This window comes from Apium graveolens, unplaced genomic scaffold, assembly GCF_009905375.1.
Source record: "Apium graveolens cultivar Ventura unplaced genomic scaffold, ASM990537v1 ctg2313, whole genome shotgun sequence".
NCBI lineage: Eukaryota > Viridiplantae > Streptophyta > Magnoliopsida > Apiales > Apiaceae > Apium > Apium graveolens.
In genome coordinates, this window is record NW_027417596.1 from 94,181 (window position 1) to 111,211 (window position 17,031).

The 17,031-nt window shown below is 40.9% G+C and overlaps 1 protein-coding gene across 1 annotated transcript; it reads left to right on the forward strand.

Annotated features, from left to right (window-relative positions):
- The first annotated feature begins 8,525 nt into the window (after positions 1 to 8,525).
- Positions 8,526 to 10,047, forward strand: LOC141700412 (uncharacterized). Its single transcript, XM_074504190.1, has 2 exons — positions 8,526 to 9,286; positions 9,471 to 10,047. Exons 1-2 carry the CDS (start codon positions 8,526 to 8,528, stop codon positions 10,045 to 10,047), a joined length of 1,338 nt encoding a protein of 445 aa, XP_074360291.1.
- The last annotated feature ends 6,984 nt before the right edge of the window (positions 10,048 to 17,031 follow it).

Consider the following 17,031-nt stretch of genomic DNA (forward strand, 5'->3'; position numbering starts at 1 on the left):
GCTCAGCTTCCTGAGAGGTCACTCAGCAGAGCTGAGCGGGCGCTCAGACCCCTTCTGGAAAATGCTCTGTTTTTGCTCCCGTTCTTTGATGCATTCTGCTCCTATCTTCCCACTTGCAATGCCAAACACATGCCAAGGCTTATTCTTGATGAAATCTCTCCAGATATGCAAATAATACCCTGAAATGCACAAACACTAGAAAAATGCATCAAATACACAAAATACTTGATTTCAAGACATCAGTTTAAGCTATTATAAGACATTCTAAGTGGTATAAAATGCCACTTATTAGGGTTGCCCATCCGCACCGGTCTGGACGTAGTCTTGAGGAGCGCCGATAGGCGGAGTCCGTACCAGAGAATGAACAATGAGGCTTTGCGTCTTTAAAGGATCGCTTAGGGATCCGCTTAGGAGACGATGATCTGAGAATGTTGTTACTTGAATGGCAAAAGGAAGCTGATCGTGGAGATGTGACGCCCCATGATACAACGCATGTGCCCGTGAATTCCCATGGGAATCAGGAGCGACACCGCAATCATGAGAGAGCTCCTCCCCGCAGATCGCTGGACCGGTATGGTCGAGGATATGGAAGCGACCGTTGGAGAAGACCCCAATGGAGGGAAAGAGATGGAGGTCGGGGTAGGTACTTAGATGGGTATCGCCATGATAACTATCGTGGCCGCACTGATGCCCGCTGGTATAATCGAAGAAACAACGATAACTATGCTGAGTATAATGATCATATGGATGTGGAAAATTATGATCGCAAGATAGCTCGAGGCCACGGTCGAGGTCAAGGAGAAAATCTGGGGGGAGATCAAGGTCGAAACCCCGAAGTGATCGTGATACCGGAAGATGCCCAAAACACCAACCAGCAACAAGCCCCTCCAGGTGGGAACCAGGAAGAGGTACCTCCACCGCAGCCCCAAGGTCCGCAGCCTCACATGCAAACTATCCCAGGTGTGGGGACTTTCAATGTAGGCGATCTGAAAAGGCTACTTAACCATCTGGAAGGCAGAGTGATGGCCACGGCCGAAATTCCTTCCCCGTTCTCGGTGGCTATAAGAGAGGCGCAGTTATCAGCCGGGTACCGCAACACTACCAGCGATCTCCGTTTCCACGGAAGTTCAGACCTTGTGGAATTCCTGGGCCGATTCAATATAGAGATGGACATATATCAAGTCCAGGACATTGCTCGATGTCGGCTCTTGGTGGCGAATTTTAGAGAAAGCGCCCAACAATGGTTTCAAAAGCTTGGGCCGGGGGTAATCACTTCCTGGGACCAAATAAAGACTCTGTTCTTGACTAAGTTCCAAGCTGCTGTAAGATATACTCCCTCCGTTACAACTCTCACCAACATCAGGCAAAGGAAGAATGAAAGCTTGACGTCGCACTTTAAGAGGTTCAATGCTGAATCTACCAACGTAAGAGGGGCATCAGATGAAGCCTTGAAAAGCTTTTTGATAGTAGGGCTAAGGGTTGGTTCAGATTTATGGAAGCACCTACAGGGAAAAGACCCAGCCACTTTGGCGGATGTCTTTGCTCTGGCAGAATCGTTTAAAGCCATAGAGCAATCTCTGGCAGAGGTACAACCGACAGCGCAGGTAAGTCAAAGAAACAAAGCAAGGAAGAGAGACAGATCTCCAAGCCCAAGGTATAGAAGGAGTATCCGAAGCCCAAACCGAGTAAATGCCACAACCACGAGGAGGGAATGAAGTCCTCCCTCAAGCTATGACTACAGAACAAGCCGGTATACACCTTTGGCCACGTCTATTGAGCATATCTTTGAGGTGAACAAAAATAGAGGGCTGTTTAAAAAACCTGAGGCTCTATCATCCTGGCAAAGCAAAGACAAGAAAAAGTATTGCGAATACCATGAGTCGTCCGGACATAACACACATGAGTGTCGAGAATTAAAAGATGAGATCGAAGCACTTATCAAGGAAGGATATCTTGGCGAATGGGTGTTAAGGAAGTAAGGAGGCATAAGGATATCACTGACAGAGTAAAGGAAGAAGGAGGGAGAGCCCCACGAGGGTCGAACAATGAAACTTTGGAAGAATATAAATTCATCAGGGACGGCAGTATCCGAACGATCTAGGGGGAGATCCCGGGATGGTATACAGTAATAGGGCCTTGGAAAGTTATGCTAGGGAAGCTCGGTTCAGACCTCTCACAGACATTCATAGGGTGGAGACTCGACCACCTAAGGTGTTCAAGGGTGAATCCATGGATGTCACCTTCAGAGAAGCAGATGCCCGGTGGGTACATCACCCCCATAATGACGCACTGGTCATCTCCATCCAGATCGGAACCAAAACTATCCATAGGGCCTTCGTAGATAATGGAAGCTCGGCAAACATCCTCTACTACATCACCTTTAAAAAGATGGGGCTACCTGATCGGGATATGTCAGGGGAAGATTCATGGGTCTATGGTTTCTCTGGCGCGGGAGTTAGAGTTATGGGATCCATTCGGTTGCCATGTACTTTGGGGGAAAGTCCGTTGTCCGTGACAAAGATGCTCGAGTTCAAGATTATGAATCAAGGGTCATCCCATAACGTGCTGTTAGGACGGCCTTTTCTTCGGGAGATGAGGGTCATTACTTCGATCCACCACCTTACATCAAGTTTCCAACCCCAAATGGTGTGGGAAGTATAAAGGGCTCTCAGTACGACTCTCGGGAATGCTACAGGCAAGCTATGAGAGGCTTTAGAAAGGACTCCCATAGCCAAGATGCATCAGACGATGATCGAGAAAGGAGCATCGAACAACCAATGGAGGAAATCCGAGTCCATTACTATGTTGAGCATGGAGACGAGCGCCCCTCTGAACTACCTCCAACAATGTTATTCTTAGAAGACACAATCAGAATTGAAATGTTGGAAGAAGAGGAACCCCCAAATATCGTAATCCAAGCAGATTTCAACAGGGAACGACTCGAAGGAAGATTTGACGTCTTGCAAAGACTCGGACATGATGTGCATAAGGTAGATGTCCCTCTCCCTAAGGGCACGCCCTTATCCTCGGGAAATTTAAAGGAAGTTGATGTAACACCCCAAATCCGGGGTCGGGGATCCGGGTTGTCACGAGTTCCATTTCCCTTAATAACACCCAATCTTAATAAATAATCAACTACTCTGTACTGTGACCCCACAATAAACACACACACACACCACAAGTTATAGTCTCAGAGATGAATATCCAAAAATAACCACAAGTCGTTTTATTCCACAATTATATGCCAATACACCTTAAAAGGGTTTCTGAATAAATTTACATTTTCTTTGCCATTATTACAATTGATAAAGATACATAAGTCTGGTACATCAAAAGTTGAAAGCCTAGCCTATTGGTAGTTCCTACCTCAGCTACAGCGACATCAACGCCTATAGGAAACTGCGGAACGTTTCTTAATCGCTTGTAAATCGGGAGCTTGGTCCTGTTCATCTTTTCTATCTGTTGTTGTGTGATGAAAGAAGAAAGCAAGGGTGAGCAACAAGCCCACCAAAATAATATGTATAATGATTAACAATATATGAGCCTTCTCATAGTACTCATGAAAGTCTTGGTCAAAAGAAATGAACCAAGTTTGATATCTTAATGCGATGAAGTAGCAAAATATTCAGTATATGTACATATATACTTTTCACAATCTTTGAAATCCTCTGACATGTATAATATACACAGAGTTCCAGTTTATAACTGTATAAAAATATCGTTGCAAGGTGATCTCATATATTTAACCTTGTCTCAACGTTTTTCCGAAAATCTTTGACATGCACAAGATAATCATTTACTAGATATAAGTTTAAAAGATGAAGTTACAAGATACTCCAATATACTTATATCCGAATACTACTTGAACTACCACCGTTCAAGTTATAATCAGTTTCTAAAGTTCATCACCCAGATGAGACTACAAGATAAGACTTGAATAGATTCAATCTTTGAACATCATTATAAATAATGAAGTTACGAGATACTTCATTAAGTCCCGATATATATATACACCTATATATATATACATTTCATACACTCCTTAAAAACCTCTATTATGAAAATTATAAACAGAGTTGTAATATCCAATGAATTTAGAAAGGAGAAAACCTTGGCATAAACCTGATATCTTGCTGATCAGGCAAAGATACCAATAAGTAACCTTTTCTACTAGTAGATGGACAAATTCCCCACTGGTCATCACCCTGGCCGCAATAGGACCTTATACTGGGCTGCCACTCAGCCACTTACGCATTTGATGGACTCCCACTGAGCCACTTACACTTTCATGGACGCCCACTGAGCCCATGTTGCTTATGCCGACTCAAATAGATGGACTTACTTCCCGAATGTTGGGTAAGTAATCAATTCATTTACCAAAACAGCAACCTTATTGCGAATATAAAATACACCACAGAGCCGGATCCTTTAGATTTTTGAGCGAGTATTCAAGTCCCCTTCAAAAAGGAAGATCTTAAATATAAAAAAAAATGAGTTTTGGGACCCGCTCTAACTTTTAAAAATCATTTTAAAGACTCGAAAACACTTTAAAGAGTGTTTGGAGTAATGCTGATTTAACAAAGTAAATCAGTCCCAATATATTAGAAAATATCTGAATATTATTATTTAAATAATATTCCCATAAAGAATAATCTTTATACAAATGATTGAAGTAGAAGTTGTAAAACTTATACTTGAAATGAGTATTAGATAACCAAAGATATACTTTATTTGAATAATCAAAAATAAGTTTGATTATCGACACCTTATTCTTTAATAAAATAAAGGATATATCTCAGCAAATAATCGGAGTCATAGATCCTCAAATGAATATTCAAATAATATTCATTTAATAAAATAAACTGAGTCATAAGCCCTCGAATGAATATTCAAATAATATTCAAATAATAAAATAAACTGAGTCATAAGCCCTCGAATGAATATTCGAAATAATATTCATTAAATAAAATAAAAGGAGTCATAATTCCTCAGATGGATATTCAAGTAATATTCATTAAATAATATAAAGGAGTCATAATTCCTCGGATGAATATTCAAGTAATATTCATTAAATAATATAAAGGAGTCATAAGTCCTCGAATGAATATTCAAGTAATATTCATTAAATAATATAAAGGAGTCATAATTCCTCGGATGAATATTCAAGTAATATTCATTAAATAATATAAAGGAGTCATAAGTCCTCGAATGAATATTCAAGTAATATTCATTAAATAATATAAAGTTATCGAATAAACCTTATTCGATTAATAGTTTTTAAAAACTATTCATATATATATATATATATTATACTCGGGAGCCTCGCCTCCCGGTTTTAGAAAAAGTTCACCTTTTGCTCCCTATACTAAGGGTATACGCAAATACCGCTTATCTCTAGCATATGTATTATGCAACTAATAAGCATTTGAACCAACAGACATATAATTCAAGAATATGAAACAGGCATGCATATATACCATATCACATGCTACAATATATCGCAAGAATTTGCTAATAACAAATATGCATTTATCGCAAGATCATGCATATACACATATACATCACAACAACAGTTATACGGGTAGAAAACTTGCCTGAGCGACTGGGGGTAATAAAAGGCCTGGGACGAGTCTGGCAACCTATAAACAACATATAAGTCGCAATTAAACCAAAGTCGCTTATGAATCTATACTGTAACCACTCTAGACTCTAATGCTCGCTTTGCGCTTAACGCTTCACTTAAGTCGCTCGAGTACCCTCGGCTCCACCATTTTTAATAAATTAACCATTAAGAGTTTTAAGGAGATTCTTTCACGAGTGCCTTACCAACTGCCTATTACACTTTACATAAATGTTTCATACTCCAATTAGTCATTTAGGGTCTTTAACCAATGTTTCAAAGTAAGGCGAGGGGTAATGGTTCGTTCGCGAAACGCCGTTACTTAAAACGGCCGTTTCTCCTAAACCGTACATCGGAATCAAACAAACTACATATCAAAACGAAGCTCATAACATGAAATATCTAAACATGGCAATGGTCAAAACCTAGCAATGAGTTCCCGGGTCCTAATGTTAAGAATAAAAACAGTCTAAAGTAAATCGGGCATTACGACGGCTATGTTTACGCGATTTCCCAATTTTATACCATCTCAAATCGACCACCAATCAATCCCAATTCATTCATACAACCAACATCCATCCAAAAAACACTACAACATTCCCAACACCTCAAGTTCTTCCAATTTATGTTATTCTCATCATGAATTTAAACTATACTTAATTCCTTTAACAAATCAACAAGATTCAACATTCATTTCACTACCACTCCAACCCAAACTCTAAACAAACAAGCTTCATGCTTCACATATACTATATCAATCATAACCATTCCTAAATACTCAAAACTAAAGCTAGGGTTTGGAGTTTATACCTTCTTGAAGCTTCTTAACACAACACAAGAGCTTTGAATGCCTAAAGAACCTTGATCCTTGCTTGTATAACCTTAAACTTTCATAAAATTCAAGAAAACTAAAGTTATTTCTTTGAAAGTTAATATTCACCATCTTGTTCCTTGAATTATTGGAAGATATTGTGAAGGAATTTGAAGCTTAAACTCATGGAATAGCTATATCTATGCATAAGGAGTACTAGATAATTATCTTACCAATTAAGGAAGCTTGGAACTTGAACTTTGAAAATCTTCTTCTTGAAAATGGGGAAAAGCCGAGAGCAAGCTTGGAAGAAAGAGAGATTTTTGTGTTTGTGATTTGTTTAGCTTAACTTGGTTGGTTTTGTTTTGATTTTTTGGTTAATTACCTTATTAACCTTATATTTGTGTGGTTATAAACCAACCATACCTCCTCCTTCCCTATGTCATGCTTGCATCACCTTATTGTGTTATCATCTCTTACTTGCCCTCTTCTCATTGGTTGGATGACCTCATCATCCCTAACTTCCTTGATTAACTCCTAATTGTTTGCCTAATGACCGCTGATCTGTTATACGGTTCGCTTAACTTTCGTTCTCGTTTCTCGTTTGAGGGATCATACCCGGGATCTTATTACTTGGGTTTCCTTAACCTTTCTCCATACATTATATTCCTTTTATGATCCTCTCTTATAATCCTTTTATTTAAATCCTTTTTATCCTATTACCTTATACTCAATTGTTTCCGTATCTAGTGGATTTCCGGGAAAAATCAAAGTGTTCGGAATTGGATTCTGACGATCTTTACATACACTTATATACCATATAGAGTACTAATAAAATCTCAGAATATCCATAACAGAATCCCTACATAGTGTGGCATGAAAAGTTTTCTTATTCAGCATACTCAGCAAAACACTATTCATAAGGGTTTCAAAAATTCCAAAAATTGGGGTTATTACAGTTGATGCCCCTGTGATACAGGGCGCGCCTTCCGAAGAAGTTGATGCTCCTCTCCAAGGGGATGCGCCTTCTCTGCAAAATGATGAGAATCGTGATCCTCCCCACCTAGATCCATGAATACCAATGCCAACGGAAAAGATGGGGCCAGCGGAAGACACAATTAAAATCCCTATCGACAAAAAGGATCCAAGTAAGTCTTTGAGAATTGGATCTCAGTTGGCGCTAATATTGAAAGAGGGTCTTTCAATATTTCTCTTGGCAAACCTCGATGTATTTGCGTGGAACCATTCTGATATGGTGGGAATCGACCCAGAAGTGATGTGCCACTGTTTGAACATCGATCCCAAACATAAAGGGGTTCGACAAAAGCGCAGGGCTGTAAGCGGTGAGAGGGCTATAGCCTTGGCAGAAGAAGTGGATAGGCTCTTGGATGTCGGACTGATTCGGGAGTCCTTTTACCCGGAATGGTTGGCCAATCCAGTGTTAGTAAAAAACCCCAACGATAAATGGAGAACATTTGTGGATTTCACCGATCTGAATAAAGCGTGCCCAAATGATAGCTTTCCTTTGCCAAGAATTGACCAGCTAGTCGACACCACGACATGACATGTCTAGCTTAGTTTCATGGATGCATACTCCGGATATAATCGAATCCCCATGTATGGGCCTGACCAGGAGCACACCTCTTTTATCACTGATAGAGGTCTCTATTGCTACATCGGGATGCCATTTAGTCCGATCAACGCCGGAGCCACTTATCAAAGATTGGTAAACAAAATGTTTAAGAGGCAGATTGGGAAGACGATGGATGTATACGTGGACGATATGCTTGTAAAATCCAAGAGGGCGAAAGATCACGTCGCAAACTTAGTGGAGATGTTCCATATTCTGAGAAAATATAGGATGAAGCTGAACCCTCAGAAGTGTGTGTTTGGCGTGGAATCAGGAAAATTCTTGGGATTCATGGTTAACCACCAAGGAATTGAGGCAAACCCGACAAAAATCAAGGCTCTGTTGGACATGAAATCTCCCTCCAGCGTCAAACAAGTACAGAGTCTGACGGGAAGGATTGCAGCCTTAAATCGATTTGTCTCAAAGTCATCGGATAGGTGCAAAGAATTCTTCAACATCATTTGATGAGCGCCATCCATTTCAAATTTTATGTCACCAACAATGATGCCGAGTATGAAGCCTTGATCAATGGCCTGAAAATAGCTCTGGAAGTGGGGGTTGTAAATTTTATAGCTCGGAGTGACTCTGAGTTAGTTGTAAATCAGGTCAACGGAGGTTTCCAAGCCCGGGGACCCCGGACGGAGTTATATATGAGATGTGCGCAGCGTCTATTGGAAAAGTTTGGAAGTGCCAGGCTAGAGGGCGTTCCAAGGGAGGAAAATAGTAATGCAGATGCTTTGGCAAAAATGGGGTCGCAAATGGATAGCATCCAACTTGGGCAAATTCCTTTGGGAATTCAGGAGATACCAAGTGTTCTTGAGGTAGGGGTATTCCAGACACAGGAGATCCCGCAAGAAAATTGGATGACTCCCATTCATAATTATATTCAAACGGGAGCTTTTCCAGAAGACAAGCTACAAGCTCAACGCCTTCGCTACCAGGCTGCTAAGTGTGTTGAATATGATGAGATATTTTACAAGAGGGGATTTAACCAACCACTGTTATGCTGCGTGGACCCAGAAGAAGGAAATTATATCCTTAGGGAGATACACGAAGGGATTTGTGGAAATCACTCGGGGGGTGGTTCATTGGCATTAAAAGCCCTCAGACAAGGATATTACTGGCCAACTATGAAAAAAGATGCCTTTAAATTTGTCCGGGCTTGTGATCGTTGCCAGCGATTTGCCAATTTTTCAATGCCCCAGCAACGTCTATCATATCGTTGGCAAGTCCTTGGCCTTTTGCTATGTGAAAGATCGATCTCATTGGGGAGTTGCCCAAAGCAAATGGGGTGTAAAATATGTTGTGGTAGCTGTTGACTACTTTACCAAATGAGCAGAAGCCATGCCACTGGCCACGATCATAACAAAGAAAATAAAGGATTTTGCTTTTAACTCTATAGTCTGCAGGTTCATCACTCCGTACAAGCTCATCCCGGACAATGGGAAGCAATTTGACAGTAAAGAGCTAAGGAAGCTTTGTGAAGACTTGAATATCAAGAAAGATTTTTCCGCGGTCTATCACCCGCAAAACAATGGTCAGACAAAAGCTATAAACAAAATCATAAAGCATACTTTGAAGGCTAAGTTGGAAGAAATGAAGGGAGATTGGCCGGAAGAGATGCCTATGGTCCTTTGGTCTTACAACACGACTCCTAGGTCAACCACAGAAGAAATCCCATTTTTGCTGACTTATGGGTATGAGGCCATGGTTCCCGTGGAGGTAGGTGCCAGATCCCTGCGAAGAGACTTGTTTGTTGAAAAAGATGCAGAAGTTAACCAAAGGCTCCACTTGGATTTTCTAGACGAAGCCCGAATGAACTCTCAGTTAAAGCTTGCTCCTTATCAACAGATAATCGCGAGGTATTTTAACAAGAAGGTAAAGTCCGTGCCATTCAAGGTAGAGGATCTTGTGTTACGGAAGGTCATGCCAAACACCAAAATAGCTAATCATGGAGTGCTTGGAGCTAACTGGGAGGGACCGTAAAAAGTCAAGGCTATGCTTTGGAAGGGAACCTATCTCCTGGAAGATTTGGATGGCAAACTTATTCCTCGAGCTTGGATTGTAGAGCATTTACGGAAGTATTATCAGTAGGGTGTGGCTTTGTCCCCCCTCATTTCTATGATTAATTCCTATGTAATAGACTAGTAGCTAATAAATTCCTCCTAGCCTACGGGGGTAGTATACATGACTACGAACCTTGGAACTAGCAGAAGGATAAAATTTTCAAATAATTTCCCCACAGAGCATAGTAGCCATGAGACTGGTGTAATTTGTACACTAGAGCGTATTCAATAAAGGAAAGAAGTTGCTTCAAATTGCTTTGTTTGCTTGAAATATAAAACTTCCAGACAAAGTTCCTTCATAATAAAGAATTCCGACATTATACTAGGAAGTATGCCCTAATAAACCATAAGTTATAAAATCACCTATCTTAGAAAACCTAAGACGCGCCCTATGTCAAGGCGCGCCCAAACTATTAATGATCCGGATTCCATGACACGCCTTCATAAAAGGACGCGCCTAGAAGCATGACACTTAGCAAATTGATGCAATAAAGGAAAACAGTGCGGCTAATCAAATAAATTAAGGAAAAGTCTTTCATATCAAGGCACGCCACTGGTTTGGTACTTAAGTAAATTATTGCAAAAGAATCACTGATGAGAAAGGTGTACTTGTCACTTGCACGTTAAAAGAGAACCAGAGCATGCCCTGATTTTAAAATGCTCCGGAAAAGAATTCTATAGATCCCCCTGACATAAGAACAATTTTAAAAATCTTGCAAAAGGACAACCCATGAATGTACTAAATAATGATTCTCTAAATGCTAAAGGGCGCGCCCTACTGTTAGGCACAAAACACGCACTAATAATTCACACAAGTATACGCGTTCGCAAGTAATATAGAATAAATTCTAGTTCGTTCCCACAGAGACTCAGACTAATTATGTTCAATTAACACTTACTCACCAATGTATGATTACTTCTCAATGTCAAGACAATAACACTTAGATTTGATTAACTAATTACTAACTACAATTAACAAAGAAAATTAAACACTTAATTGACACTTGAATTAACAATATTAAACACACATGAGATCATAACTTCATTACTACTTCCTTCAATAGTCATTGTTATTACCCTTAGCATGTGACGGTGATGATATTAATCGAATAACACGAAACTGATAAAAGCCAACTTTCATTGTACTAATACCATTCTACCAAACATCCACAATTAAGATAGAAGTTGAATAGGTATCAATTACGTTGAGACCCTATATGTCTACAGAATTTGACAACATAACAATTTAAGCACAAGTTATTCTTTATGATTACACAATGCAAGTAAAATGGTTAGAGTTACCCACTAATCATGCATACAAATACATGAACCTCTGCTAGCATGGCAAGTTCTAAACCTCAAGATCCACCGTCGCTTCACAAGAGATTAACGACCTATCTTATATGTTCGCGACGCACATAAGACGAATAAGCACAACCTATGCTAGATATCATATAATCGTCACACACTAAGGTATTAAACAACTAACTAAAGAAATCCATAGTAAATCCGTTACGACCCCATGATCATGATTAGCCCATGATAGAACTCATCGTCACTATGGGTTCATATGAAAACATGATAATAACACACAATATAAATTAATAAAAATACTTATTAAAACCAGAGTACGTCACAAGAGTAAATAGGTTCAAAGTAAAGAAAACTAGCATCCACTGATACATCGAATAAAAGAATCAGAAGAAAACATATGTTTCCTCTTCTTCGTTGTGATGTGCTAAAACGGTCTTCTTCCTTCTCTCCTTGCTTCTTGCTTGATACCACCCTTTTGTGAAACGTCTATGAGAACTACTTATATAGAAGCCCACAAGAACCAGCCGTCTCAGAAGTCCAACAGAATAAGGATTTATAAAAATCAGAATTAATTTTCTCGCCCTTGAGCGGCCGCCCAAGATTCCTGAGCGGGCGCCCAGACTCCTTCTGGAAAATTCTGCATTCTGCTCCTGATTTTGCTGCATTTTGCCCCCAACTTTCCACAACCAATGCCAAGCACTTCCCTAGGCTTATTTCTGATGATTTCTTCCTACATACGCAAGTTATACCCTGAAATGCAAAAACACTAGAAAAACGCATCAAATACACAAAATACCTGATTTCAAGACATCAATTTAAGCCATTATAAGACGTTCTAAGTGGTATAAAATGCCACTTATGACCTATAGTAAGGCACGCCATAACGATTTGACTTTAAAGAATATTTATGTTCTAAAAATATAAAGATGATATAAGGGCACGCCATTATGGAAGAACGCACCTCATGTTTCTATATGATATAAGTGTATAATGGTTTGAGAGAGAATCAAAACAGAAAACTATATAAAAGTAAGGCACGCCCTAAATGGTTGAGGCGCCTTAACAGATTTTATGTGCATGCTAAAAGAGATAAAATTAAATGAAACCATAAGATATGTCATAATGCAAAAGTTAAAGAGTAGCAAAATATAAGTCATACAACCTTGCACAACATCAAAAGAGGGCTGGCTCCTCAAAAGTATTTGAAGCTTAAGTACGAATACAGTTTAAACATGAAAACAAATCAGGGCGCGCTCTGAGATTCATCTGTTAGGGGAATGGTCTGGATGGGAATGGTGGGATCAGCTTCAGGTGCGTCCTTAGAGGCTTCCTCTGTTGGCATGCCCTCATTATCTTCCTCCAGCCCAAGCTTTATCCTCCTTGCCTTGATTTCTGCAGCATATTCGTTCTTAAACTCCGTCATTTCAGCAATTATTTCTTCCCCAAACTTTTCAAAAGTATAATCAGGGTCATTGGCCACAAAACCAATCCTGTAGAAGTGAAAGCCATTGGTAAAGGCTTCATCAGTAACGTCCTTCTCCTCAAGCCACCCATTCTTTTGCTGCTCCTCAAGATAATCGATCCTCAGGTTGGCTCCTTCTAGCTCAGTGTGAAGAGAGGTAGTCTCTTTATTTGCAATCTCTAGTTGGGAAGTCAGATTAGCCACCTCATCCTTGAGGAAGGAAATTTCAGAGTCTTTAGCCTTAATATTCTTGGCATGGAGGAAGTCTTTATCCTTCAAGGTATTCTTTAAGATATTGTTGTCACCCTGCAGCCTTTTATGGCGCACCTTCTCCTCTAGAATTTTATCCACCACTTGGTTGGAGTGGATGAATAGTTGGCAGGAGGCTTTGATGGAAGCCCTGGCGGCATCTTCCAAGCTCATAGCTTGCCACTGCTCCACCTCCTCATCTATAACATGAAGGGAGCCCAGTGGACCGAGATAGTTCAAGGAAGTAAAAGAGCTTGAAGGCACGCCATCTGTTTTTCGCCTCTGAGGCACGCCCTACTTTTCAGTCAGATCGATAATGGGCCTTTTCGAGACAGGGACAGGCTGAGGAATAGGGACTGGAGCAGGGGTAGACGTTTGAGTCTTGGCAACATCTTTCTTTAGCTTGGGTTTGGATTTTTCGCCAGCACGAGATCCAAATGATTTAGGGATCCTAGGAGGGCCCATTTCTTCACAAAAAAACATATGAAAAGACATTAGGAATGAAAGTCGAGGTGAGCCTGAAGACAGGGTGTGACGCCCTCCAAACCCGGGTCAGAAGTTTGGGGCTCACAAGACACTCACCACAATATATAAACCTGTATATAAAGTATTATATGCATTGACCCTTCTTTACACAACCACGGATCATAACAGGTTTAAGTATAAAAACAAGCCTCAACCTTAACTTTTATTACATCGCACCAAAATCCAACTAGTTCAACTTACAATTGACAATGATATCGTTCTTACAATCTTGCATAAATCATCTACAATATAAAGCTCCTGCTAGCTCGATCGAACTTAACCTGGAATCCTAGCTCGCACGTTGGACTGGGAATCCTCGTTATCAACAAATTTCCTTTTTAACTATTGAAAACAGAAAAAGTTTTACAAGAGTGAGCTAACTAGCTCAACAAGTCATAATAGCCATAATTGAGGTTAAATAATAATCAATTGAAATTGATAGGGATAAATAAATCATGATTGTGTAATTAAATATTACATTGATTATACAAGGTGTGGGCTGCTAGGCCCAATAAGAAGATGTATGATATTCAGACCAGAAAGGTTAACATGTTGATCAGGCCTGATGGACCAGATCAGGCCTGATGGAACAAAGAAGGCCCAAAACCCTGATTATTTATTAATTTCGTAATTAATTAATAAGGGAGAAAAACAGCTATTAAGATAAGTCCTAATGAGGATATAAATCCTTGTAGATTGGCCTCCAAGGAACCTCTTAGGATAAGAAATCAGCTTCCTACTTCCTAGGACTTCTAAGTCCATCCTAATTTAGAGACTTGACCACCAAGTCTCCTATACTAAGTCCAATTCAAGGACTCCCACATCTATATAAGGGGTCTCACCCCACAGATCAGAACTACATTTTTTGGCTTGATTCTCTAATTCACAGAGATATGTAGGCATCTCGTAAAGGCAGAATTAAGCTACGAAACACGAGAGCAGCCATTAAAGGCCTTGAGCTCTCGAACCTTAGTAATAAATACAACAAATAATAGCCTAAGTTTTTAATCCATAACATTTGGCGCCGTCTGTGGGAAGGCACAACAATAACCATGGTGGATACACGAAGAACAGTTAGAGCCCTTCGAGGAGGAATACCAACGGGGACAACCCACGTGATTTTTTCAACTGTTGAGGTACCTCCTCATTCAAATTATGCAACCACGCAAGGAGAAGCCCTGATAGGGGCAACTGAACCTCAGCAACAATGGACGATCCCCTCAGTTACTCAAGGTACGAATCCTCAAGTTCAACAAGTACATGCACCTGTGAATTCTCGACCCGTCGGGTATGAATATTCAACTGTTGTTACTACTAACCCCCCTTATGGGATGCCCCTTTACCTCGAGGTTGGAGGAAGCGGACATGCTGGGCGAAGTGAAGCACGAGGGCAATCGCCCCCTACATACGAGTTTTGGCTCATATCCCTGAGGATCGGGAATTTTCTGGTCCTTACACTGAGAGAGACTACGAATCTTCAGATGATGAAGTAGCCCCAAGAAGGAGGCGTGCTGGCAAAGAGCCGATGGCTGATGGAAGCCAATGTCCTCAAAGCACCCAAGGGGCGAATCCCCAAGAAGTGCAGGAAAGGATCAGGGCTCATGAGGCTGAGATTCAAAGGCTGAGGCGCGACTTGAAGGCGCACCAGACCACCAGACCCCAAGCACCTCCTAGAGGGAGAAATCCTCCTCCCATCATAGACCTGGATGGTCCGGTGCAGAGAAGGGCTGTTGTCCCAAGGGCTGATCCAAGCAATCTTCTTCCCCTTGGAGATCCTGATGATCCTATTCCGCCCTTTACGGAAGATATAATGAATGCTCATATGTCAAGAAAGTTTAAGATGCCAACTATAAAAGGTTATGACGGCACGGGAGATCCCGCTAATCATGTTAGAATATTCTCTAATGCACTGCTGTTGCAGCCCGTGAATGATGCTATTAAGTGTCGGGCCTTTCCTCAAACCCTGTCGGGTATGGCTCAAAGGTGGTATAGTCGCTTGCCCCCAAACTCTATTGGGTCGTTCTGAGAATTAAGTCAGGCTTTTATTAAGCAATTCACTAGTGGGAGAGTTCATGAGAAAAGTTCAGCATCTCTTATGAGCATTGTGCAGGGAACAAAGGAATCCTTAAGAGATTACCTGAATCGTTTCACAAAGGAGGCTTTAAAAGTCCCAGACATGGATGATAAGGTAGCCATGATAGCACTGCAACAAGGAACTAGGGATGAGTTTTTTAAGATGTCCTTGGCCAAACGTCCCTCTGAAAGCATGTTGCAGCTCCAGGATAGGGCAGGGAAGTATATCAAGGTTGAAGAAAGCATGAGGAAGACTGTAGTGAGTAATGAGCCCACTGGAGGCAAGAAGCGGAAAACTGATCTGGAGTATATTGCTAAGGACAAGTATCCTAGAACCGAGCAAAACTCTGATTCAACCCCCAAGAAGGGAGGACCTGGGCAAAAGTTCACTGAATACGCTAAGTTGAATGCTCCTAGAGGCCAGATCTTGATGGAGATCGAGAAAGATAGAGATATTCGTTGTCCTAAGCCCTTGAAGGTTGATCCTGCCAAGCTAGATAAAAGCAAGTATTGCAGATTTCATAAAGATGTTGGTCATGACACCGATGAGTGTGCGCAACTGAAAGATGAAATTGAGTTTCTGATTCGAAAAGGAAGATTGAACAAATATACTGAAGAAGGAGGGGATAGAAACAATAACGTGAGAAGGAACTTTGATGACCGAAGGAGAGATCAAGAAGATCAGGGGCAAAATCCGCAACCTAGGGGACCGGTGATAAACACAATCTTCAGAGGACCGCACCCCCAAGGGCCTGTGATCAACACAATTTTTGGAGGACCAACTGCTGTTGGGTTATCCAAGAACTCCAGGAAAGCGTATGCTCGAGAAGTTATGCATATTATTGGGGAAGCCCCGAAGAGGGCCAGGACAGGAGTAACAATGTCTTTTGATGATTCTGATCTGGAGGGTGTGAAATTTCCCCATGACGACCCGTTGATCATAACCCCGATAATAGGGAACAGCCCGGTAAGAAGGGTCATTGTGGATAATGGTGCTTCAGTAGATATCTTGCTTCATGATACCATTCTAAGGATGGGGTATAATGACTCCCAGTTGACCCAAACCGACATGCCGATATATGGATTTGTAGGAGTAGAATGTCCCATGGAAGGGATAATCAAGTTGCCAACCACCATAGGTCAGGAACCAAGGCAAGCAACACAGTTGTTGGACTTTGTGGTGGTAAAGGCTAGTTCAACTTATAATGCTATCATGGGGAGAACAGGGATACATGCCTTCAAGGCAGTCCCTTCTTCTTATCATTCAGTTATGAAATTTCC